Consider the following 27,085-nt stretch of genomic DNA (forward strand, 5'->3'; position numbering starts at 1 on the left):
AGTTTCGTATTAAGAGTGTACTATATTTCTTTTAATGCTGGACTCTTTCATTAGCTTATCACCTGCTTAAACGTTTAGCAAAATTCAACACGATTTCGTTTAGAGACGTAATTTAATGTATCGTAGTGTTCGAGTTAAACGTTATTGAGTGTAGTGGAATTATTTCGAAACCATTTACGATTGCTTTATTGTGCCTAGGAAACACGCATGCCTTAAGGTAATTGATTCGTAACTAAAATGCTTGGAGAGAAATCGAAAGCTTTTAGAAAATATGTTTAGAAATTCACCAAAATTAACTCACGGAGAACTAATTAATTCCTGAATGCTTTATAAGCAAACTTGTTTAATTGGAATTGCTAAATTTTGGTGATTGCATTTAGGAACTGGTTGAGTGGTCAGATCAGGGTGACACCCTGAGTTTTCACAGTTGGAAAACGTGGCGGTCGTTGCCGTGAGTCGGTAGGTTTTCTCGAGGTGCTCCGGTTTCTCCCCACCCATTCATTCCGCCAGTGCCACGCTGTCATCTCACAGGGTCACGGCAGAAGTACCCACGTCGCGACCCGAGGGTACCGGCGGAAGTTACGTTTACTGCGTAGAAGTCGGTCCTAATGATATCTCCGGATTCAATGCGCATTGGAAGGCTCTTTATGAAGGCCATTACATCATTAAACACGGACTTACCATGCAAGTAGGAGAGTTGGGAACAAATCGGTTATGGTTTGCAGTAAGGAACCCTCAAGGCCGTAGCCAGGATTGTGTGAAGAGTATCCATTATAACCATTAAATAATTTTTTTTAATGAGTAAGTTTTCTTTATAATTGAATTTTAAAAGAAAAATATAATGTAACACTGAAATATCAGGGAATAGTAGACTTTCATAACTCCAACGTTTACACATAGAAATGTAAGTAATGATTATACCCGAGAAAATGAAACAACTTTTTATATATTGGTTATTAATTGTTTTTATTAATTTGTTTTTAAGTCAATTGTTTGATTTCGGTAGCACAAGTCAACAGTACATGTATATTACTGTTATTAAATACATAAAACACACATCAAGTTTGTATGAAAGACATGCTTACAGTAAATAACACGTGTGAAACCCGGCATTAAATATAGACTATTTGAAAAAAAAATCTTGTCGCTTCTGTGTCGGGCTATAATGGGGAGGATATATATGATTGTAGCCCACTAAGGATTACAATATCCCTTCCACAATAATCTCGGGGACCTTATGTAGCTAAATTGCTGTAATATTTTTATTCTGTCTTCGCCTGTGTTTTGTTTTTAAATCCTGGCTACGTCCCTGGAACCATCCAGGTGATTTATTGAAGTGCCCTGTTTAAGGAAATCCGACATGCTGTCTTTATGTACACGTGACTTTTTAGGGCGATTTTATGGAGATTATTTGACGCAGTTTAGTTATTTCGCTTGGTTATGCAAGTAACCAAGCCTTAAAATGTTTACCGCAAAAGTTTGGCTATGTGATTTAGGTTTAAAGCCTGTTGAGATCTTTCTAGTCATGCTGCGTAATTTTATAGTTTCATACCAAGTTATTTCGTATTTAAAAATATGTTAAGATTATTCTTACGTTCCCAAGTTATTTCTGAGGGCTGATTTGCCGAAGGGGGAAGGGGCTGGTACACTCACTTAATGTGAAAACACGTCTGTCCAAGGTATGGCTTGAAACCACGATCTCAATTAGGAGCAAATTTAGGCTGTAAAGGTTCAGGCCGAGCGACTGTGGAAGGAGATAATGTGAGACTGAACAAGGTTTTGGGCAGAATGTCCCCGCGTCGTAAGGGCACTTCATTGTTGCTCACAAGCTGCGCGTCACTATCCGTTGGTCGACCACCCTGCCTGCCGTTGGCGAGACGCTCGAAGAATCCGTAAATGCGGATGTTGCCTCTGTTTTCCGATATCCGGCAAGCCCGCGCGGCCGCTGTGGCAGCAACGTAACACTTTCTCGTAACCCCGTGTAGTTCGTGCGCACATTAGGACCCCGCCTACCTGGGCACACACACGGTGTGAAGAGCTCCCGAAGAAACCACGTGATTTGACAACCACGCAAGATACCAGAGGGGTGTCTGTTTGCGGAGGGGGGGGGGGGGGGCAAATACACGGAGAGCAGATCTCTTTCCGAATTTCGTTATTAAAATTCATTTTTAGGAGAGTGAAAAGGGCTAAAATGCGTGTTCTCAAAATAATGTTTAGACATGAAACACCCCGTGCAGTTTCTTGAAAGCACTCGAGGGCCTTGCGTTACACCTTTATTTTCATTTTCCCCGAATCTAATGTTATGGTTACCGCTCAAATCTCATAGTTTTCCCATGCACAACGATGGTACTGCGCGCCAGTCCACAGCCTGACGCTTAGCGGCTATACCGCGCTAGAAGCACCAGCCTCACTAACGCACATACACCCCTGACTAGGCGGGTCTCTTTAAAGGCTTGCACGGGGTTCCCCAACGAAACTCGCGCCGTCATCCATCACTGCGAAGTCACGTATGCAATTAACTAGCCAAATCACTGCCACTCGATTCTGCAACCACAGAAGGTAGTATGAGTAGCTAACCCAGGATCGTTCGGTATAATTGAAACTCGATTGTTGACATATTTGGAATCATCGGTTTGTCGATTGTAAACGACTCTTAACAATCAAAGGCACTGCGTGTCTAAATGGCTCGCGTCTTCGTTGTTTTTTAAACAAAACAAACGTGACTAAAATTCCCCTTATTTATTACGCTTTGTGATTGCGTAATTAGGTGGAAGGCTAGTTATCCTTTTGAGGAAGTGCTGAAGCCAAAATTTGCTGTTGCTTAGAAAATAGGTCCTATGTTTACCTGAAAGCCAGCCGCTCATCGGGGCGTAGTTGAGCGCAGCGCAGCGCAGAGTTGGAAAATGCAAACAGGTCTGGGTTGCGACGCCTGCACGGGCCCACACGCCGCAGCCATTCCACGCAGTCGCTACTTGATGGCTGTGACCTTCGAGTGCTTGCGCGGCGTTCAGGATGTCGGAGGAATCTTCAGAAGCTGCGAGGTCACACAGGATCCAGCACTACTGACCCGCAAGGGGATTGGGGGGGGGGGGGGGGGGGGAAGGTGGCGGCATCTTCTCTCCCCCTCCCCCTGGAGACTGAATACTTTTTAATATTTATCCTAATTCCTCACCATAGTTTACCAAGCTTACTTAAATATTAATTTTACTGTAGTGCTATAGATAAACACTATTTTTATTTTAAACCACGAATAAAATGTACAGAATATTTCAATTCTAAAAATACTAAAATTGTATTAGAAAATTTAATTTGGCCCTCCCCTGCCCATCATTATGGATTCGCCCTTGGGATCCATTATGATGCATCATCCCCAGATATTACTCGACAAGCGTATAAGCTTATTCTGCAGTCATCGGCCCTTTCCAATAACCGGAGTGAGATTCAGAACTGAAATCACGAAGCAGTAATGTGTAGCCCGCGCCGTGAAGATCCGGGGCCCTGATGTGTACCCATGTGCGCCGCCGCGTGGGACAGGTCGATCGCCAACTTGGCTTCGTGAACGGGAACTTTGACCGCGGATAGGGTTGGCCGAGGGGGGTGGCGTATGGGGGGGGGGGGGGGGCAGGAGGTTTATTAAAAATAGCGCCGTCGAGGACGAGAGAAGCGAGTGTGCACCCCCTTCCCAACCCTCCCTTTCTCTGAAAGGCCTGGAAGCTGGCTGCCACTTACGCTGCCCAACCCCCGCCTTCCATCTCGCGCTGGACCGCAGCCACGTCGCGAGGGTTCGTAGTCCCGGGTCGGTGGAGCAGTGGCGGATTGCACGTACGGGGACAAGCGGGAGCACCCAAATACAAGTTGTTTAATAATTCACTTGTACGTTTAAACCAAACAAGTCTCGTATTTTTCCGTGCAGTACATAGTTTATGAGAAAAAAAATTAAATAGACAATTTTAAATGTCTTAATTTAAATATTTTGCTTATTTATCTGTTCAAGTACTAATTTATAGTCATGTTATGAATTGATTTAGGCGAAGAATACTGCGTTTTCTCTTACTTTTTTTTATTGATATTAGTTGTGTTCCTGCGTTGCTTGCTGTGAAATTTCATAGCTGCAATTTCACTGTGATCTAGGCACGTTTACAGCAACAAACATATAAATTCAGAGCTAATGTAATCGCTAGAGATTTTAACTAATTTTATCAAATCAGCAAATAGTTCAATTAAATTTGTCGTTGAAAATCGTGTAATGTGCAAGTTGTTTTCCCTCGTGTTACGTTTACCAAAAACGGAATATATATATATATATATAATTTTTTAGGCGCGCAATTAAAAAACATATAAGAATAAATTAAATTGTTAAGATGCGTGCGCAGTATGCAACAAAAATTTACAAGGTGAAAAAAGCTACAAACTAATAAAAATTATTTATGTGCTTCTAAATAATACGCTTTAGTGATTATTGTTAGTGTATACTGGTCTATACAATTATAAAATTTTATTAATTGTGATTATTAGTGATACAAATTGTGTTCATAAACTTTATGAGTGTATTTTTATAAGTGAGTTTTATGTTCCCGTATGTATAATTTGTTTACATTATAAATTATTATATGAATTAATTAAACTAATAAATTATAAATATTCAGCATATTTACAGATTTTAATTTATCTAGATGATATTCCTAAAATAAATAATTAATTTTGTACAGGTGTTGATATTAATAGATACTTATTGGATACTGAGTATGTATTAATTTTTTTTATTTCATTATATATATATATATATATATATAGCTATACTTTACCAAACGTATTTATTATATCACTCCAGTCCTTTTATCATTTTAGTTATGTAATGTGTGTGTGTGCTTCCTCTTGGCTGCTGCCGTGTGTGTTTCCATCACGCCTGTTACCCTATGATGACGTCTCGCGTCATGAAGCAGTGAACAGTGTGTGCCGAGAGTGATGAGTTTTGTAAGGTGGGCAGGGGGGAGCTGGTCGGCGCGGCACCCTGCCGCGGGCCCCCCGCTGGACCAGGGAGGCTGCGCCTGAATCACGCCTCCCGGCCCACGGGAACACCTCCGTCCGCACGCAGACTCGCTCCAAAAACACGTTTTAGGCCGGCCCGCGCACAGTCTGGCTATCAGACGACTCCAGCCGCCGCCGCGTCGGACTTCTTTTTTTTTTGTCTGTTAGCTGATTACATACTTTCTTGAAGGAACGTCTCGAATATCGGACTATAGAAGCAGAGTTTTCTGCACTGCTTAGCCGCGACAGCACGAAAAATTAACTACCTGTGAGTGCCTACGACATAATTAATCAGATTTTTACTTTGAATATTTGGCTACCTTGTTACGAACAACAGATAACATGTAGAATACATCTGTTGAAAATTTAACGACAAAAAATAAATTTAGAATGTTCAGACTTTAAAAAAACATACGAAATTTTTATAAAACAAAAAAAATAGGTATGTACTTAAAAAGCAAAATCCCTAAATGGAAAAAAATTCTAAACTGAAGAGAATACTTTCCAAGTTAATCTAATAAAGAAATACTTTTATTTGATTTGTTATCACGACTGTGCATTGCGGCTGAAATAACAATATTTTTTTTTGTATTTATTCATATAATTTAAATAAGTGGTCGGCCATTTTGTGTGACCATCAACGCACTAATATTGCTACGAAGCAAGTGAGGGCCCACAAATTTTACTAGCTGCAGTTCTTTCAAAAGTTTTACAACTTACTCAATTTACTGAAACGTCTTGTTCCTTTATTCATGATTTAAAAAAGCAAAAAAAATTAAAAAAATCATGGCGCAAGGGTGTATAGGATTTAAGATTATTCATGAGTGTCCAAACTTTTCTAAATTATTGCCAATTTTCCCCCGCTCATTTTGAAAACGCAAAGAGTTGGCGTAAAAAGGCAAGCATTTATCATGGAGCATGAAAAAAACCTTACTCTGTTGCAGTGAAGTAGCCCGCTTGGACACACCTCCCCCCCCCCCCCCTTTTTATTTTATTTTATGAAACTGTTGTATTCCAAACTTCTTCGCGCAATAGCGGAAGGCCAGATCTCACCAGCCATGGAGGCTGAGAGGCTCTCGTCTGTGATGGCGCATCGTGGGCTTTGAAGTCATCCATCTGTCCTCCCATTGGCTGGTCGCACACATCCCCGGCCGTCTGGTAACCGACGTCCAGCCGACGCCGGTACGAGCCGAGTGGGTCTTCACGTCCACTCGATCGCAGCACAAAAGAAAACAAAATAAGAGGTTACAAGGAGTCTGCAGACGACACGTGACGGCTAGGTGTGTTCTCCTCCTACACCTCGCACCTCCCACCACCCGACAGCCGGGCCTCGCCATGGGAGCTGCCGGCCTCCCACACCAACAGCAGGATTGTCCGGCGTGGTATACCCGATCACGACATTTGTCTCATACACTTCTCCTCCCCTCAAACCCTGTACAAGGCATCGTCTGCCCGACTGTCGGGTAGGTGTGAAATGTGAAATAGGCCATACAGGGTCACACTGAACTGGCAACGACTTTAAGACAAGCACCAAGAGAAAGTTTATGTTCCCTTAACACATTTTTTTGTGTATGGCGAAATATATATATATATATATATATATATATATATATATATATACATACATACATACATACATACATATAGGCTATATGCAAAGTTTATTTGAACGGATACGTTGTATAAAACTTAAATTAGCACAAAAAAAATTTTTTTCGCCTCAGCTACATTGCATTAGGTGTATAAAATCATGTTTACTACACGTAAAAAATATACCTATACTTACATCAAGTAGCTATTATTTCGCTGTATAAAAAAGATGATTGGTTTGTATAGAACAAACATTTTTCGCAGTTCGAAACTGCTGGGCTACAACTTAGCTGTGCGTGTAACAACCGGTGTACTCATTGATCGATTTTTCATTGTAAGTTGCAATGTAGTTTTTTATATTTATTTCACAGGTGTTAAGTGCGCATGGATTTAATATGATATTCCAGCAGTCGAGGTAAATATTCTCTCCGTGGCTAGTGTCACTTTTTCAGACACACTGCCACAAGGCCACACTGCCACAAGGCCACACAGACACATTTCCACAGGGCCACACTGCCACCCGGACACAACTGCCGCAGGACTACACAGCACACGGGCACATTGCAACATGATAACATTGCCACAGAGTCATACGGACACACTGCCAAAGGGCCACACGGACACATTGTCACAAGTCAACGCGATCACGTTGCCACGTTGCCACACGGCCACATGGCCACATTACCACATGGTCATATTTTCATTGCCCATGTCCCACACGGCTGAGGCGGATCTAGTGATGAGTCCGGGGGGGGGGGGGTGCTCTTCAAATTATCAAAAATAAAATTGTAAGTTTTTCTTACATATTCTTTGGTAAATGTATAAGTGCTGGTATTAATAAACCACACTCAATTTTATTGTTTTACATGGTCCAGCTGTTGGGGGGTCTCCCCCCCCCCCCCCTGTGAATCCACCCCTGCTAAACGGACATTTTGTCACAGGGACACATTGCCACACGACTACACATCGCAACTCCTGGGTTCGCGGTGCCCTGAATATTCATCGATTCCACCCAGTAATGCTTTGCGACCCATGACTAATCGAGCTCTCTGCAATAATTGGAGCACGGGTGTTTGTGTCCCGGGAAAGGGAAGCATAGAAAATAATGCAGTGAAATAAAGAGAGGGATAAATAACTGTGTTTGTGGTTAAAATTTTGTGTTTAAATAACCGCAACATTTTCCGTAGCATATAACTCTATACTTTTGCAAACTTTATTATAATTTTTTTTACTATAAACAATTTCATATTAAGCTTATCACTTTTAAAGATTGGGTCCATAACTTTTTGGTGTTTCGGTTCATGAGTTACGGAGTTCGATGAGCACACGAAATATCAAAACTGCCAATTTAATGTCTGCTGTTAACGTTCGGTATATATTTTCCACCCTACTTTTATTGAAATGAAACGTATTTTAATGAGCAATAAAACACATACTAGCCGATGTATAAGTATAATTTGTGTATATTGCACATATGATGTTGGTGACAACACCATTCTGAAATTGTTTTAGTATTATTTATTGCCAGTGTGAAAATTCGTGGAATTATGAATTAATTAATTTCATTTAGCCGTGTTACGTAGTCACTGATTCCAGCAAGACTTTGTAATAAAACTGTTTCCGTATAATTTTCCGCCAGATACCATTATATGTACGCTCAACAACTTGCAAATAATGTACCATTCTATTCTGTGTCATGTCATAAAACAGTCATCTGCTTCAACGGAGTTAAAGGGTTTTGAAAAAAAAACATGCGGGGGTAGGGAAGGTTTTTTTTTTTAATGAATCACCGCCTCCAGTAATGTTTTTTTAAACATGTTCGAAATTGTAACGCAATTTTTATGAGAGATTAGTGATTCCAGGTTTGTTAGCTACGAAGCTTGTAAGTTTTATTTTAACCCTCTCACCCCCATTTCCGTGTTCAACATTACGTGGTATCCTCGCCAACCGAAACGATGCTCTTGCGGGTATAATTCGCTCCTGTCTTAGGACTGTGTTGTTTGCGTTACGCTAACTATTTTACAACTGGCATCCTTTTTCTTGGTTGTGTGCTTAAGCTCAGGTCCTTCAAGTTCAATGCATTTTAAAAGCCGACAACGTACACCATCGACAATTTACAACGCTTTGAGTTTATATTCCGAATTTTATTCGATTTAAACCTGATTACTAAACTTCCGAATTTTTTTTCCTACTCATGAAGATGAATCTTGAGATGGGAATCTGAAGCTGCTGCTGAAGCCTTTGAAAAGTTCAAATATGTTGTAAATATTTCATGCTGTGTAATTACTGAATGTCGTTCTAATAGCGTCAGGATTCCACAAAAATTTCATTGGTATTATTAACTATCAGTATTGCAATTGCAGCTGAGATTAAACACGCAGACTTGTGATTGGTCTCTTGCAGGAGTCTGCCGTCCCTATGTGTCATCGCCCTAAAGTAAAGCAGTGACGTAACGTGTGTGTATGTGTGGAAGATACGGGAGAACCCCGAGAAAACCCACATGCCAACAGCAACGCCCGCCACGCCCTCTTCAAAGCGAAACTCCCGACATGTGCCCGGTTTGCCTCGGCGATAGCCAACGAATTTTTACGTTTTCCTTTATTTCGTAGCTTTAAATTTTCTTTACGTCGAGTTTGGAAAAAAAAAAACCTAAAGAAACTATAAAATTAATTACATTATTTGTTCCCCTAACCATTATACCGACAGTAAAATAATTATGTTGAATTAATAATAGTGTATGGGGGAAATCATTTCAGGTGACGTCATCGAAGAGCATAAAAATATAGAATCCCTGAAAAAAGTTTTCCTCTACCTGTATTGTCGTGTGTTTATCCAATCACTCTGAAATGCGATGATTTTGTGGAACACAATAACGACACTCGAGCACACTTTTCTCTAACTTCACCGTATAAATAGGTTCAAAAGTCATTATACAAAATTTAAGAGAAGGTCAGGCATACAGAGAAAATTAATTTTTTTATTAGAACATGGGGTCGCAAACTCAAGCGTCTGAAGTTGAGGCTCTCGCATATTCGGATAGCGTTGTCGATACGAATACTGTGCTGCGCGGCCTTTTCCTTTCACTTACAGCAAACGACATGCACCTCCGCCATCTTGTGACTGAGGTCAGCGTTCGCGCCTCGAGTGATCTTGCAACGAGTCCTGACACTGCCTTAAAATTTGTCTGAGTACTTCTGTGTCAGTTAAGCATGCATTTCGGCAACACTGAATAGGTATAAGAATTTTATTAGTGTTCCTATATTACAATTGAATTTGGTATGTGTTTGGAATATTTACCTGCAGGGCTTACCTATCAAATTATTATTATTTTTTTTAAATTGCGCATACGTCCTTTTATATGGTTGATTTTGATGGACATAAATTAAATCCTCTTGCACTATATTTTTTTTTAATGCGATGGAGGGTTTTATGTATTTTAAAATTTAATATAATAATTTAATTTATTGTAATTATTCCTCCTGGTATCGAGTGTTGCTAATGAGCGCGGGTTGATCATGGAGCAGAGAAGCAACCTTGGATTCTCCCCTCCCTTTCGAGCGTTGCAGCCAATTGGTGGTTCCGCTACATGGCGAATTAGCACGGAGGTATTAATCAGCAGGCAGTGAACTGGTCGGCACGACTTGGTTAGCTCGTGTGCTCATGCACGCTAGATGATGCTGGGGCTACCTGCTAGTTTAGTGTGCTCGATCCTCACCTTTCGTCGCTTGCAGCACGTCTGCCTTGATTTACCCCCACGTCAGTTATTTTTCCAATGAGGTACGAAGGTAGTGAGTGGGTGTTGCAATGTTTGCCACGCTAATGCTTGAAGTCACAATGAGAACGACCCCTACCCCTATCCCTTCTGTATAGCAAAACATGTTTGGCTATAGTGAATATTATTAACCTTTGCATCTACGGTTTGTTTATAAATCCGATTGCTAACCACAGAAAATTCATTTTTGGAACAGGATCCCACTCCATGGACGATTAAATCCGTAGTTTTCCCCCCCCCCCCCCAATAAAGGCATTTGATTTTCTTGAAGTTTTTTTAACTGTCTGTTTAGTCTTTGATTTTATACTTAATCGAAATGTTTTAATTTATTTGTACATTCACTTTGAATTTTAAAAAATATATTTGTTCTATGGAGTTACTAAGTTCAATAATGATCGCAAATAAACCAAATATTTTATTTCAGTTTGCACTTTTGATTCACGAGATTTTTGAATTAAAAAAAACCTTAACATTTTATTGAAATACGTTTTACAGATAGTTAAAAAAGTTTAAACGAATTGTTGAATGTAAAATAGGAACTTTTATTGTTTTAAATCTATGTTCCAATTCAGTTGTGAATATACTGATAAATGCTGCGCGTTTTTGTGAAAATACTCCTAAGTGCTATTCGTTAAAACGAGTCAACGTCATTTGTCAGCAAGAAACAAAGTGATACAAGGTGTGTTTGCATGTCAAATTTTTTTGAGAGGGAGTTTATTTACAGGGTGAGTTTTTGAATAAAATGACGCATAGACAAAAATAATCTGTATTCTGAAGTACGCGAACTATAGCGAGTAAAATATAAAACGAAAATTGACAAATCATAAATTAAACTAGTTAGGCATGCATCGAATATCTTGAATTATTTGCAGCCCTAGCCCTATTTCTGACGAATTTATAATTATTTTGTTATTTACAAATTTTCTGAGTTATTTTGTAAGCAATGTGATTAAAGTATTACATTAAAATGGTATTTTTACAGCAATAATGTCCAGTGGGGGATCCAGGATTTTGGTTTGGGAGGGGCTTGACCCAGCTGAGGCTAGGCTTTATCAAGGCAAACACTAAAACAATAGTGGACCCAGATGCTTTTGGGGGGGGGGGGGCTTGAGCCCCTTAGCCCCCCCCCCCCTCTGGATCCGCTACTGATAATGTCCCAACGGTCATGGCGAGAATTCAAAACTTGAGTCTTACAAACATTGATTTCTAAAATTCCCAGCATCGATGTCAAGGAGTAAAGAGCCTTGGTTTTTGTACATACGCTCATTACTCTTTGTGGCCACCTGACGGGACCGGCAGAGGGTAGCGCTCTACCGCTGAACTACGTCACAGCGCCGCCATGTTGAAGTGAAGCGTTTCAGCGGGAATTTCAATTAGAAGTATTTCTTTCGTGAAAAACACATAATTTGCAAGCTTAAAAATTCGAAAATAAATTGTACACAGAAAAGGGCCTATCACACTGACAAATATTTGTCTCGTATTAGACGGAAAATGGCTTCCAATTTTCTCCATCAAATAAATTTGGCTAGATCACCTCATACGTGTTTTAAATCATGTCACACTATCAAAGATTTTTTTTTTGTCTGAGCTGTCTCAACTTTTCAGTTTTAATCTCATTTTGAAAATAAATAAAGCTTAACAGTGCTGGTTGGGATTTTGTAACATGTTATACTTTTTCTGCATTTTTAGAATTTTTAAACATGTATAAATTTAACTCACAATATTATTCGTTACATAATAAAAATAAACGTTAAGCGTATGTTTAATGTTATAGAAAAAAGTTTTCTTTTTACTCATAAACTATTACGCATACGACATTCATATTAACATTATATTAGTTATTTCACTTTTATACCCTCTTCTAATTGCCCATGTGTTTTATGTCATTTTAAATATTTGTTGTGACGTGAACGGATTTCATTTCCGTTTTAAATAGGAACGATTTTGATTGGTTTATTGCATCCAACCTCCAACATATTTTAGAACTCGGCCTTACGCAAAATATTTGATGGAAACTCAAATCATCCAATTTGTAAAACTAACATGGCCTTAACAAACAATGCTATTAGAGTGCAATGAGATTATTAGAAAAAAATTCTTAGGAAAACATACACTTAATACTGGTTTTTTAATGGAAAGTTGCAAGTCCAAACATGCCACGTTTAATACATGGTAAGTTAGCAGTTTTCGAGTTTTACTTTTCACTGTGTGTGCATAATGTTTCGGGTAGCAAAGGCTAGCACGAACAATGGTAATTGGGTTGTCTGGTGCCTTATTAGGGCACGGGCTGTCCCTGCTCAAGTATGAAGCTGGCGTCTAATGAAGAGCTCTGCGAGATGAAATTCCCGCCAGTTAGCAAAAGAGGGAGGGGGGTACAGGAAAGGAGGGGGACTTGACTTGGTAAGCCACGAACTGGAGTCTTTGTGCGGAGCAAACTGCGGCGGTTGGCTGGAGTTATTTATGGAGTCTGTGTTGGCGAGGTACTGCGCGACCCTTCAGCGGATTACACCTTAACCACGGCGGCATTTTCTTTTCTGCCCTACTTTGTACAATATCTTTCCATTTTTTTTCCGGAGTGCTCATTTTTTATTTTACGGACAGGATTTAAACTTTGACGGAGGCTTAGGTGTGTTCAAGTCAGCTTGTTTTGTACCAAAATCACTTTCCGTGGACTACCGCGGAAGACTCAGGGTCTCAGCACGGTCTCCGAACCTGTCGCATGCCTGCACGCAGTGCTTTGCTATTTAGAAAATAGAGTAGATTGTAGGCTTTCGCGACCATGGTCCAAGGCTCCCCTTACAGAGGGCCACTCGGAACACGCCACAGCGCGGTTGAGTGGCTCCTCAGGAAAACAACGCGAGAATCGTTTCAAGCCACTCCGAACGCGCTGCTCCGCCACATTCTCAACCGTGTGAAACTGGATATGGATTGTTAGTGTCGTTGCTACAGTGAAAGAAACCGTGTGTAACATCTAACCTCCGTAACAATCAAATTCGCATGGTTTCTCGTGTTGCAAATACACTTACAATACTAAAGTTGGACATTAAATTTAACTCAGAATTATTTAAAATAATGACGAACGTAATAAATATACGCTAATTTTGTTTTCAACTAAATTTATGGACGTGAAACACTCGCAATTTCCGCACCCACCGCTAGAATTCGTTGTTGGAGCAGCTACGACGACTATTTAGTCATACCATTTGCATACCGAAATTTTAAACTATATAATGTAACGGCGCCGATAAAAGTGAAAACGACTTGATAAAATACTAAACCCCAGTCTTGGACCAGATTTCCAACGAGGAATTTATTAAAATTTATTAAACCGTTAGTACTTAATGGCAGCACCGTGGTTACACATTTCCCATTCCATTCACGAAATTATTCCTGCCAAATGCCATGTATCGAGAGAAAGAAGGTATCGGATTCAACCGATCACAAGCGACCATTTTACAAAAGAGATATTTTACGCGATTTACAGTAAAATTTAAAAAAATAAAAACTAAACAACTTTTCCGAATATTGCTTTGCACTCACGTCCCAGATTACAATTCTGTCCTGCACTTCTAAAATAAACAATTAACAAGATCCCAAATAAACAGATACATGGCAGGAAGTGGCTTGAACCAAACGCGCCGGTGTGATCACGGACGTATACACCAATGCACTGACCGGGTGGCGCGTTCAGCCGAAACGCGTCGGAAATCGCACCCTCGAGACACTGCAGGCTCAAACGCGCCAATCGGTGTGAATAGCTCCTAATAATCTATCTTAGCTTTGGAGGTTGATCCGCGTCAAAGTGGTAGATTGTACCGATGTTTCGCCTCTGCATTGAAGCACGCATCTTCAGGTTTTGAGAAATCAGTTTGACATCTCAACCCTGAAGATGGCTGCTGCAATGCAGAACAAAACGTCGGTACAATATACGCAGACAAATCTGTAAAGCCAAAATAGTTTATTGTACCAAGTACAATTTATTTGGGCTACATTTTTCTCAAATTATACCATCACATGACTTAATTATCGCTTGTCCCGCCTTCAAGTGACATTGCATCTTCCTGTGACTGTGTAAGGTGTTAGTTAAACCATCTGCTGCCTGCGCCAAACCTGCAGGAAAGAAGAATGACCGTGTCTCTAGTCACCGGTGAGAACTGAAATCCCTGCAAATGTGTCCGATAGTTCCTCAAACATAAGCTTTTACTGTTAGCGAAGAACACACGAATGCTTAGGCTACATAAGTGGCGGATTTAGAGCGGGGTTCGGTGGCAATTCCCCCTCCCACCAGAAGGGTAAAATATGCACTGGGTAATACATCTGAAGTAATGAACAGGTATTATACTATGTCCAGACTATCTGCCCCCCCCCCCCCCCCGAAGTTAATCCTGGGCACGCCTCAGGGCTGCATTAAACCCAAAAAAATAATAATAATTGAAACATTTGGGATGCTGAATACCCAGGAAACAATGTATCCCCTCCCCAATTTACCCTTTACTTCTTTCCCTTCACTGAACAAAATAATTTTAAACATATCGATAACACAGGACTAATGTCCGCCAATTTGGCGTAGTTGTCCCGATTTTATTTACCATGCCGAGAAATAAAATAACGCAAATTTCCCTTCCGGTATCCAGAGGTGTGTCTTCATTTCCACACCACGAAGGCAACAGGGGACCAGCGAGATATCAATCAGATGTGCTGTCAGCGATCGCGGCATTTCAGAGTTCGGTCTACAGGCATGATCCAAAACAGGCTAGTTCTATACAAATTTAAAATAAATACATAGACGAACTTAAAAAGAAAACACAAAGAAAATATGAAGGGATAATGCTGATATTATTGCCATCAGTCTCATTGTAAAACAAACACAGTTAACATAGAAAAGAAAGAAATACTACTATATAAAAAAAGGTTGCATTCAAAGAACAAAATATTAGGGCTCGTATGCAACACGGAAACATACAAAAATATTTATTATTATCACAAACAAATTGATGGAATTAAAAAAAACAGCGGGGAAATTATTTGTTATCTCTTTCGCTCTCTCTCTATCTCTTTCTCTCTCTCTCTCTCTCCCTCTCCCTCTCCCTCTCCCTCTCCCTCTCCCCCCCCCCCAAATAAAAAATTCTGCGTTGGCTCCTAATCGTGATTGTTTCCTGGCATATGGCATAAACGATTCCTTTCTAAGTTTCACCGTATAGTGAGTGCACGTCTCTGAACAGCTCGCTATAGACGAAAAATAACTTACTTGTAAAATAACAAAAATCAAACTAATTGGATTATATGCATAAAGGTTTGATAAATCATTCTTTTTTTTTAATGGAGATTGAAACACTGGTGTGTACGACATAGGTCCCCATCACAAGGTCAAGCGGGATCGGATGTATTTTTCGTGGAATACCTTCATAGGTTGACACCATGCCATGCAGCTGTTCAGACCTGTGAACGCTTGGTTCGAACGATTTATCATTCTATAAGGGTAAGGAATATTACCCCATGATTTTGACTTATATTTGTGTTGCAACGTGCGTGTGAAATGGGTCACCTTTCCCGTGTGCTAGAAAATAATTCGGTAGTTGTTCGAGCTTGTAAGTTGGCATTGGGTGACGTATTATTTAAATGAATTAGTCCATACCCAAGCATTGACCCAAGTTCCTAGCGAATCCCGCTTTAATGTTGGGAGTCTAGTCGACTCAAGTCTTTCTGCAAAACCTTCCAACGTAAAAGCCTAAGCACTTTTTAGAATTAGAGTTCATACACGATAATTTTTACGGAATGGCGCAAAAGGATACGAGATCCATAAAAAAAAAACATTTGAGATTTCCTTATTTTGTGTAGCTTCGAAATGACTATAGCTGTGCTAAAGACCGAAAATTAACCTTTCTGTTTCTTTTTTGTGATTCATTTTACTTAGGTTTACACTATACTACCGATACGAAGAAAACCCCAAGAAAAGCCCTAAATTTCATAATAGGGTTCAACGCAACATCAAAAAACAGTTTTTTTTTTCTTTTTTCCTTGATTTGCCTGTACTCATTTCATGACGGATGTCAGTAGCATTGTTTACTGACGGTGTTATAAATTTAGCGAGAGCTTCCCCCGGCAGTTGACGCAGTCCGGGTTTCATGAGAGAATGCGAGATCCTCCCACGGAGATCCTTGGCCCCAGCGGGCGCTTGTCGGGCTGAGGGTGGTGGTTGGACAGGGGGGCGGGGAGGGAGGGTCTCCGCTGAGTCCATCGCCAGGGCCGAGCGCTGAGCTCACGAGCGAGGGTGGAGTCGACTCCCGACCGGTTACCGAGGACCTCGGCCACTGCCGCGCGGCTTGCTCGGACTGCGGAGAGAACTGAACATTTCGCGGATTCGTGTAGTGATAGGCCAAAACTCAAACATACGTACCTTTAAGCCGCTTCCGCTAATGGCTCACGGTTCACAACGACGCCTGGGCCATTGAGAACCCCTTGACCAAATTATCATCGAACCGGAGGCAAACTCGTCGAGACGACTCAGGGTCAACAACCAATGAACTGGCGATATTTTCCCGAGTGTACAGAGAACTGTGTAGTCTATTTTGTAGGTAATCTAAATCGCTAATTTTTTTTCCGTTCCTATTAATACGCGCTTCAGTGCTGTGTTAAAGTCAGTTGTTCATGTGACTTGCCTCAAATTGGACAGTTCCCAAAAGTTTTACCAGGGATTGTCAGGAGACAGCATGATGCGGCGTAGTTGAGGTCACTTTTTAACATCGCTATCGCCATATTGTTCCGCAAAAAAAAAAACATCGTGGAAATGGTGTTTGATAACTTCTGATGATGGATTAGAATCTTCGTCGTAAAAAAAAACAGCCATTTTCGTGAAACAAATCAGTTCAAACTGTTCCCACGATGCAAACCCAACTCTGCCAAAGTTTTAGGCGTGTACCATTTATGGTGCAATAAATATATGAAAAAAAAATCATCTTCACACACACACACACACACACCAACACACACACACACCCACACACACACACACACACACACACACTCTTACCATTTAATCATACAGACGTGGCCAGGCCACCACCTGAGCCATATCGATTTTAAAACACATATTATGACACTGATTATAAGTATATTTGTTTTTGCCAAAACAACATAAATCAGTCTGTAAATATGATACTAAGTATATGTATATATTTTTTGCTTGTATCCCTGTGATGAGATCCTATCCCTGTGGTGATGGGTTCACATTAATGCATGACAAGGCTCGTTCCCGCAGCGTATTAACTGTAAGGAATATTATCTGTTATCCATTGGAAAGTCCAGACCTCAAAACTGATGAACAAAAATGCATACCATTTATTAATTTTTTAAAGTTGTTTTAGTCACTTTTCAAACTTTGGATAAGATATTTCAACAGGTGCGATTTTTGTGCTGCTGAGTGTATATAGTCTTGATCCCCTCCCCCCCCCCCCCCAAAAAAAAAAACCCTAACGTAGTTTTTAAAGTCATATTCCATCTTTGTGGTGAATTACTATCTTGAGAAAGTTTTGGTTGTACATCAAGAAAATACAAATTAGAGTCATAAAAATGAAATTTTTTTTTTGGACACTAGAGCAACCCAAAGACAGCAGGATTAAAAATATGTTGAAATTATGATGATCATTCCTTTTTGCTGGATTACGAGCGTGGTGATCCCAGTTACGCGTTTTCATGGCAAGGTGACTTAATCACTTTCCGCAGTACGAAATTCCTAAAACCGCCAGGGAAATTTTCCAAGCGCGTGGAATCCACGACCTCTGACTCACCAGATGGGAGTTCTGACTCTGATATCAAACGTCGGGCTTTTGAATTAATTATTCATTCCGGAGTCTGAGATAAAACGCCCTCCCTAACTTCGCTTCGTTTTAGTTTCACACTTCGGCGATGACAGCCACGAAGAACCTTAGGTCGAAGGTAAGTAAAGTTAAGAGTTAACTTTTATAGTCCATCCACGGTAACCTCCTACTTTTCTGAAGCCCTGCTTTTCACCGGATCTACTTTAATGTCACTATGTATCCTTCCGCCGTATGTAAACAAAAACATTGCCATGTGACAAATGTCAAATGGTTTGTTTACAATCACCAGCTGTCAAAACAATGTGTGTATGTATGTATATATATATATAAGTAATTTGAATATGATCTAAGTATACATGTATATGTTCATAACATTATTTATGATACCCAATGGTAAAAATATTAAAAAAATAAGTTTGTTTAGCTAAAGAAATAACATATAATTTAAAGTAAATTTTTAGGAGAATATATAAATTTACAACATTTATGTAAGCAATAAATATCATCATTTAGTACAGTTCAACACAGTTTTCTGCATCTGAAAAAAAAAGTATTGTAAATTATACATATGGCTGTCCATCTAAGCAATCTGGAAAAGACTAAGGATTGAAGGTTTAATAAAATTAACAAATTCAGATGAAAACATTTAAAAATGAATTTTCTTCTTTTATTTAATAAACCCCTACCATTTTGCCGGTTAAGGCCACAAATAAAAATATGGTTATATACATTTTCCTGAGTATACTTATTAGACAAAATCATAATTTTATGAACAGTAAAATTGTGGTGAAGAATTGACAGTAATTTCTATACCACTTATATGCATTATTTATTTGTGGCCCTGGATGGGGACTGGCTTTTTGTTTTCCAAGTAAGTTCACTGAAAAATGAAGACACACAACAAAATAAAATGTTTCACATACACCTATACGAATCCAGAAATGAAATTTATTATTAATTTCATAATACGTGTAATATAAAGTTAATACATAAAGTTCCAGTAATCAACATACTTAATGGGAATGCATAAAAGAAAAAAAAAATGTTTCAAACCCCAATACTTACAGTTGCCCAGGTGTTTATTACATACAGACCTCAATAAGAACACCCGGGTAAATCATCAAGAGGAACTGCCAGTACTTCACTGTCTCCATCTACTTGCTGTGTCGTAACCTCAAATTCTTCGCTGTCACTGTCTTCACTTGAACTATCCTCGCCGAGGTGGATGATGAGTGGAGGAATGGTGCCGCTGTCTATGTGGACTTCTCTCTCCCAGTCTGCTTGAATTAGCTTCTCCACGTGATCCACACACCTCGCCCATCTAAAAAAATTAATGTATACAGTAAAACCTCTATATAAATGACCTGTTTATAGCAAAAACCACTCTATAACAAAATATGTTTGTTTCTGTCAAAACGGCATAGTAAACAATGCATGGCATGCTCTTTATTACATACAATTTTGAACTCACTCCACAAGAAACTATTTTTAAACACAACAAAACTCATTTAATGTGTTTTCCTCAACTATCAAAGCTATTATTTAATACTTGAAGTAACATGTTTTGTTTTATGTTATCTGAAAAAAAAAATTATAGTGGTTTATTCAAGATATAATAAAGCTGTAAATATTATATATGTTATCAATAAAGGCTTAGAATGCATATGATAAAATATTTATTTCATAAGTTTTGTGTTTGTTTTTGGTTAAAATTTGTCCCAGACAAAAACAGTGAGATATAGCGAAAATTTAATTTTTTGAATAGTTTTGATGATTTACTGTATATGTATTTCACTATAATAACATAACTTTTGAAAATACTAATGTGCAAGAACTACACGTGTAAATATCTATTCAAGTTCGCTAGATGAAAATATTCAAAATTCTCTACGTTGAAATTTTATCTGAATATTGAAATCTGCCTACAGCACTGAACCCACCATAACTTTAAAGTCATTGACACAAGATTAAGCATAACAGAAAGTAATATCACAATTACTAATAAATACAAAACTATTTATGGAAATGAAACAATTGCAAATGGACTGCAATTACAAAAAAAAAAACCTTGCAAATAAGTCACCACTGTTAGATCTAGAAACTACACAGATATGTATGAATCACATGGGAATAAAATTACAAACACAAACACAAACACGAACACAAACACATACATGCAACACATTTTCAAAACGACAACTACACAAATTCAAACCACTTATTTTTACCAATTGTTTTAAAACTGTATTACTGGTATATGAATATACACAAAATGATAATCACACTATACACACACTAGCACACAAAGTTATCAAAAGGAATGGTAGGACCAGGCTGCTAGGCAACAATACTTACGTATTATGTAAAAATGTATGGTAAGGGTTTTGCTGAAGCTTGAGGAATGTTCTACAGGAAAATAAAACAATTTCTACTTCAAAAGGAATACCCCATTGGTCATGCAACATGAAAATACCTCTCTGGTGTGGAAGCATCAAGAGCCTCTTTCCAGATGGCTGCAACTGCATCATTGTCAAATCTCTTGGCCCGCCCCACGTTACTATTGTAATGGTGTTTACATTGAGCCCAAACTAGTTCGATTGCATTATAGTGGCAGTGATAGGGTGGGAGTCGTAGAATTTCGTGGCCATAGTTACGAGCCAACTCGTCTACCTCATATCTGAAAAGTGTGTTAGAACAAGGTGTATACGTAATTTTTTGCAACTATCTCACTTTTAAAGAAATGCTGTGAAAAAAACGAAATAATATACCGTATTCGGGGCTTGTTTTGTTTAGCTATTCTCAGCAGCTCCACTTTCAACAAATTATTTTCATGTTTTATCCCATTCTTCTCCAGCCACGCGATCAGTGCAGCCTTGGTCCAGTTCGTTGTAGGTGTTTTCTCAACCTACGTTATGCCAACATTTAACTAAATACTCAAGTAGCTGATAAGAATTCATGACAGTAGAACCCTGTTACAATTTTACTGCTTATAAAGTTTTCCTGCCTATAATGTATTATTTTTCAAGTCCAATATTTTCCCTATAAGGACAATGTTTTTAATTCCTGGATATAATGTTTCACAAATTATGCGTTTCGTGCTTGTAATGTTCACTTCATAAAATTTTAGAAGACGAAAAAAATTAAAAGCCTTTGTCTATACTGTCTATGTATATGTGTATGTTAGCAGTTAACTGCCTGTTGACACCCTTGGAAAACAAATAAATTCATAAATTTTTAGCCATTCTGTGTGTTTTCAAATGTATTCACTTAAATCACATGTTCAAGTGGCAAAAGAACTGGACTTAAGCATTTCCACTGTAAACACTGTCGTGAATTATGACAATTTTACAGCAATGAGACAATGTGTAAGTAAAGACAAAGCAGATAGAAGCTGGAAGCACCATGATGTTAAAGAAAAATTGTTTTTGGCTTGCTACAAGCAAATTGGAGCATCAAATATATCTTTATGCAGCTTGTTGAGTCCATTGGCAATAAATCCACACTAAAAAGTACTAAATTGAATTTCCTGCTTATGTTTTTTTTTCTTGTAGCCCCTTAAAAACAAATTATAACAGGGTTCTACTGTACTTATGCAAAGCAAACATGTGTTTTGGCATATTGTCGTAATGAATTTCTAAATTTAACAAAGCATGTTAGTTTAGTGACTAGAAATTTTTTTGAAAATATTATTTTAATTTATTTAGTAGGGCAACAGAGCATTCATAAAGTGGGTCCTTTTACCAAACAAGTAATTATGTCATTTTCAAATGCTGTTTGCAATAAAAAATTTTTATTTGGTATTTCAAACCCTCTACTAAATTAGTTTGCACTACAATGTAATTCAATTACATTATATATATATATATATATATATATATATATATGTGTGTGTGTGTGTGTGTGTGTATTCAATTTCAGCTCAAACATTATAGTTTATAAAAATGTAGTGTAGGCATACTATTAAGATAACAATTATTGCTGGCAAAATGTATTAGTCTCGAATATTCGTACTTATACACAATAATAAACACATGTAAATTTTTCACATTACAATTTGAGCAATAAAAAGACACTGCTTTACCATTGCACATACCTGGGTGCTGTGATATGAAGCATTGTCCATTATGATGACACTGGGTTCCTCAAGATGCACCAACATGTCTTCAAACCACATCAAGAAAGTTTCCCCATTCATCTCGCCATGGTAGTCTGCAGTCTTCTGACCTGAAACAAAAAGTAATCCTGCTCCTGGCACAAAGCCAGTGCGCCCTCCAGCATTAACAACAATAAACCTTTTACCATCTCCAACAGTACGTCTCTTCGCAGATTGTAGACTCTTGTCCTGCCATGACTTTGATACAGTTCCTGAAAAATATATGAAATGGAAATGAAATACTTTGTATTGGACCACAGAACAAATTTTCAAATAAATTAATGCCTTGCCTCTCTGGAAAATCCATGTTTCATCAACAAATATGAAATTGGCACCTCTTTCTTTTTCTTCTTTATACTTTCTCAAGAAATCTATTCGCTGCAATTCTATGTTTTCATTCTCTATCAAAGCTTTTCGTCCATCAACAGTTGTCCATGAAAATCCCATCTTCTTTAACAATTTATGAAGACTCGATCTTCCACCATAATAATCTATTTGTCTTTCCCTGATTTCTTTCAAAATGGTGTCGACTGTAACATTCAAACCTGTAAATTTATTGCATACATTAACAATACATGAAATAACAGAGGTACACAAAACTAAGCGAAACCACAACCCCGTAGAAGATAATTTAAGTGCACAATTTACATTTATTAAATAGTTTTAATAAACTTACATTTCAAAAATACTTTTAAATTAATTTAAATTTTGTAGTTTGCTTAGAGGAATTCTACATTGCAGTATTTTTGTCTGCAATGATATGACGATTATATTGCGCGTTTGTATTGAAGTTGTGTAAAACATTAGTATTTCAGCATTCAATTTAGCAATCAATAAGTTACAAGCTCTACACTGTGTTGTAGGTAAATGTTTTGTATCGTGTATCCCATGTGATCCCTAGATCTTTATGCATGAACCTGTACATCCTATTGATCGTGTGGTGCATGCTTTTTTTCATTTATTCAGATCAAAGATCCTGAACATAATCAAATATTGTGGTATAGCAAGAATAATTATCATAAGTTTAATAAAACATATATATTTTCATTATTATTCAACTTTAAATCATAACTCATTACTACATCACAGGTTTTTAGTTTTGGTTTTGTACAGGATTTTTAAACGTAATAAATTAGAAAAGCAAGCATCATCAATCACAGGATCAATATTTGCAGGATCATGCGATCAGGATCAATGTATCGAATCGGATACGCGATACTAAACTTTTACTGTTTTATAACCTTCTGTTACTTCATACACTAACACACAGTTTGTCTGGCTAAGTTGTGTTTTCATATGATACTTCATTACAATGAAGTAGGCCTATTGTTTATAAAATAACAATACCCCTATATTTTCTAAAGGGTTAGGCAGGGCATGACACTATTTTGCAATAGAATATATATTGTACTGGACCCTGCCACACAGTACAATTTAGCCAATTAAGTATCCCAATTTTTTTTTAATAACCATGCTTGCTTAGACCACAACTCACTAATTTGTAACCAATTACTGCTAAAGCGCACAACTGGATATTATTGATACTGGAAATAGTCATTATTTAACCTTCTGATACATCATAAAAGTTGAGGTTATTTAATATGTATACTGTGTATAACGATATAAACATTACTTGTAGTTTTAGAATGTAACAATTTTCTTTCTATCTTTAACCTAACCTTAAAAGGACGTGTACCTATTTCATATGTTGCACAATATTCTATATATCAATACCATATCAATAAAGAAACCTAACAAACCACCCAAAAATGTTAAGTATTTTTAAAGGACAGATGATATCGGAAAAAAACTGAACCGGTCAATCTGCATATGGATATATGAAATGAATACAATTAAGTAGGGCCTACCCCAGTGATATTGAAACTACTCTTCAGTATCAAATTTTTACCTTCAGCGTACATCCTGTAAATTGCATTCCTGATTGCATTTACTGTGAAATTGTCGACTGTGTCAAGTGACTTTCCTTCCTGTGGCCTTTTTTTCCTCTTTTTTCCTGGTGTTGAAACTTCTTCAATGTCTTTCTTGTAGTACCTAACCAAAAAAAAAAAAAACATTTGTCATAACACTTCCGGGGACCCGTTCACAATACGCAGTTAGGCAGTGTTCCAAATATGGCATTTTGTCACAAATATTTGCTTTGTGGTCACTAAATGGAAACATGACAGACTTTGTCCACGAAATTAATGAAGTGTTTTTTTATTTATTTTGTGATCTCCCAAACAGATGAAAAACTAATTAAATGCAAATTATAAAATCACTCCCTTATGTTATAGTTAAACCTATCATAAAGTTTATAAACATCGTTATAAACAAACGTGTATCACACCCATAAAAATACTTGAAAGTGCCTATATTGTTATTGTTAGGACCTGAGTAGGCCTAATATGATTTTAGGTTAACTTTTCAACAGAGACGCCACATGGCGGTGTTGTCTCACACCAAAAAATATAAATTGGAAATAAAACACAAAAAAACTCGTGAGTTAAAACACAGGCCGACAATACTTAGGACACAGTCGATATTTTTTTTACGTGCATGAATACGAAAAAAGCCTACTTACTTGAGAACAGTTGACTTTGCGATGTTGAGAAGAAACGCGGTCGTCTGCGTAACGTCACATTTCTTCAAGTCGCCTTTTCTAATTAAAACATATAAGTTCTGAGCGACGTTAATGATGTCCATCTGACGCTGCGACGAAGTAGCTTTCCCCATCCCGGAACCAATTACCATTACAGCAATCACAAGAACCACACAAAATATCAAAACGATAACAAATTCCATCATTACAATAGTAGATAATAAATAATATAACAAAGTTAAAATACACAATATTAACACAAAATCCTGAAACACAAACTGTACGTTATTTCACGGTCAGTAATATATTAAAACACACTGCAATATGGCGTACAGACTGCAGACTGCAGACAAACGGCTGAAAGAGAAAACAAACAAGTGACTATTAACATTATTAATGCGCGACCACGGTTTCGGCACGTAATATTTTTTTACCGTTAACATAACGTTTTTATTTCACCAGAGATTTAAAAAAATGTTCAAACTTAACAAATACCCAAACAAATTCTTAAATACACGCGGAAAGTCAAAAAATATATATTTTGGCTATGGAACTATTTCGTTCTAATCATTGCCAACACACCACTTCTCTCACTGTTTCATTTACACACATGCGAGATCATTAATATTAATAATATTGTACATAGATAGTTACTTTTTTTGTAAAATTTTATTTAACATCATTATACGGTAATTTAGTGTTAATGCATGTTTAATATGCATATGATGGAAAGTATTTTTGCAAACGAACCAAACATGCTGCATCCTGGTGTGTTTTTTCAAAGGTTCGTTTAAAAAAGTAGGAGGTTACCGTGGATGGACTATAGACGCAGCGGGGGAGGATGAGACTAAACCAAGTAAGCGAATGAGTACCAGCGTGACCACCAGATATCACGCATTGAATTCAATGATTCATTCGTGTCGGGAAGATGACTGCTCTGATATACCGCGGCGTTTGCAGGAAGTCTCGTGCCGAGACGTGACTGCGGGAGGACTCGTGCTGCGAGGTGTGACTGCGGAGGACTCTTGGTGCGAGCTGTGACTGCGCAGGACTCGAGACGTGGCTGCGGGAGGACTCGTGCTGCGAGGTGTGACTGCGGAGGACTCGCGCCGCGAGTTGTGACTGCGGGAGGACTCGTGCTGCGAGGTGTGACTGCGGTGGACTCGTGCCGCGAGGTGTGAATAAGCGGGAAGACTTGTTCGAGACTAGCGAAATGCCAGCTGCTCTCGAGAGAACAGTGGAAACTCCCTGTCGGTCCACGTAGAGTGAGTTAGTTTTATATCAGGTATGCTTGTACTCTGTTGAGTGTTTGTAGTTGAACCAAAAACCGTTAAGACTTTTTAATTTTTACTGTAATTCAGTCGGTTTGGATTTAAGATGCATATCTGTAACCTGGAGATCCATATTTAAATGAAACTATTAAACAATCAAACGATATTTTCAAAAATAGTATTTTCGTCTAATAAAGAATACCAGAATGAGGCCTTAAACAATATTGCAAAGCAAATCCTATTAGTGGCGAAGAAACCTGAAAATCAAGTGAAAGCTAATAGAAAACTTGCTCTACTGAAAAATTACTATTCTACGACATGGTCTCCCGTACCTCCGGGGTACATCTGTATTCCTGTAACAACTTCTACTGCAGTAGAGCAGAAAGTTTAATTGATGCAACCAAATACGAGACGTCTTCTGTTGCACCTGCTCTGCTCATGTTCCCCAGTGTGTATGATGTATTTTGTAGTCGGGTCTTATCCAGTTCTATAAATGCATTAAGAGCAAGCTTATTTACATGCTCAGCCGCAAACAAGGTTGTGTCGCCGAAGCGGCCTGCGCCGACGCTTCTTGTAACAACATTAAGGCGAAGTCTCATTCGCCGAGTTGGATATTTCATCGCTCATTATTACTTATACTATTTAAGGGGGTTTCCTGTCAAATTATCACGATCGCTCGACTGCACTGTATGTTTCGTCTAAAATTTTCTCAACGGATATTTACTCAATTTTACTCAAACATGCCAAAGGCACACGTAGATAAATGACGAATATAACAAACATTTTTTTTTAAATATACACGACATAATTACTGAGAAAAAAATCAATTTCTTTTAATATTGTGCAAATTTTTGA

The 27,085-nt window shown here is 38.3% G+C and overlaps 2 protein-coding genes across 5 annotated transcripts in view; one reads left to right on the forward strand and one right to left on the reverse strand.

Moving 5' to 3' along the window:
- The window catches only part of LOC134527972 (rap guanine nucleotide exchange factor 6-like), a 760,364-nt gene that overhangs the window by 531,541 nt on the left and 201,738 nt on the right, over window positions 1-27,085 (forward strand). The window lies entirely within an intron of this gene.
- LOC134527949 (uncharacterized) lies at window positions 18,610-25,672 on the reverse strand. 4 transcript variants are annotated; one of them, XM_063361038.1, is made up of 6 exons: window positions 24,942-25,658; window positions 24,270-24,412; window positions 22,696-22,905; window positions 22,301-22,572; window positions 20,976-21,112; window positions 18,612-19,528 (listed from the first exon to the last, which is right to left on the reverse strand). In XM_063361038.1, the coding sequence occupies exons 1-6, from the start codon at window positions 25,163-25,165 to the stop codon at window positions 19,303-19,305; spliced, it is 1,212 nt and encodes a 403-aa protein (XP_063217108.1). In that variant the 5' UTR covers window positions 25,166-25,658; the 3' UTR covers window positions 18,612-19,302. The 4 variants fall into 4 exon arrangements, 3 of the variants coding, with proteins under 3 accessions (XP_063217107.1, XP_063217109.1, XP_063217108.1); XR_010074322.1 differs by having other exon boundaries at window positions 18,610-19,528; window positions 20,681-21,112; window positions 22,301-22,905; window positions 24,942-25,666; XM_063361037.1 differs by having other exon boundaries at window positions 18,610-19,528; window positions 22,301-22,905; window positions 24,942-25,672.

The sequence above is a fragment of the Bacillus rossius genome, chromosome 1 (assembly GCF_032445375.1).
Source record: "Bacillus rossius redtenbacheri isolate Brsri chromosome 1, Brsri_v3, whole genome shotgun sequence".
Classification (NCBI taxonomy): domain Eukaryota; kingdom Metazoa; phylum Arthropoda; class Insecta; order Phasmatodea; family Bacillidae; genus Bacillus; species Bacillus rossius.

Bases quoted from the DNA above. Each gene is read 5' to 3' on its own strand.
- LOC134527949 (XM_063361037.1), bottom strand. From the start codon at position 25,165: ATGATGGAATTTGTTATCGTTTTGATATTTTGTGTGGTTCTTGTGATT. The intron at 21,113-22,300 runs GTATGTGCAATG...GGCATAACGTAG, and splicing joins CTTCATATCACAGCACCCAG to GTTGAGAAAACACCTACAAC. The intron at 19,529-20,975 runs GTATATTATTTC...TAATTTTTTTAG, and splicing joins CAAAACAAGCCCCGAATACG to ATGGGCGAGGTGTGTGGATC.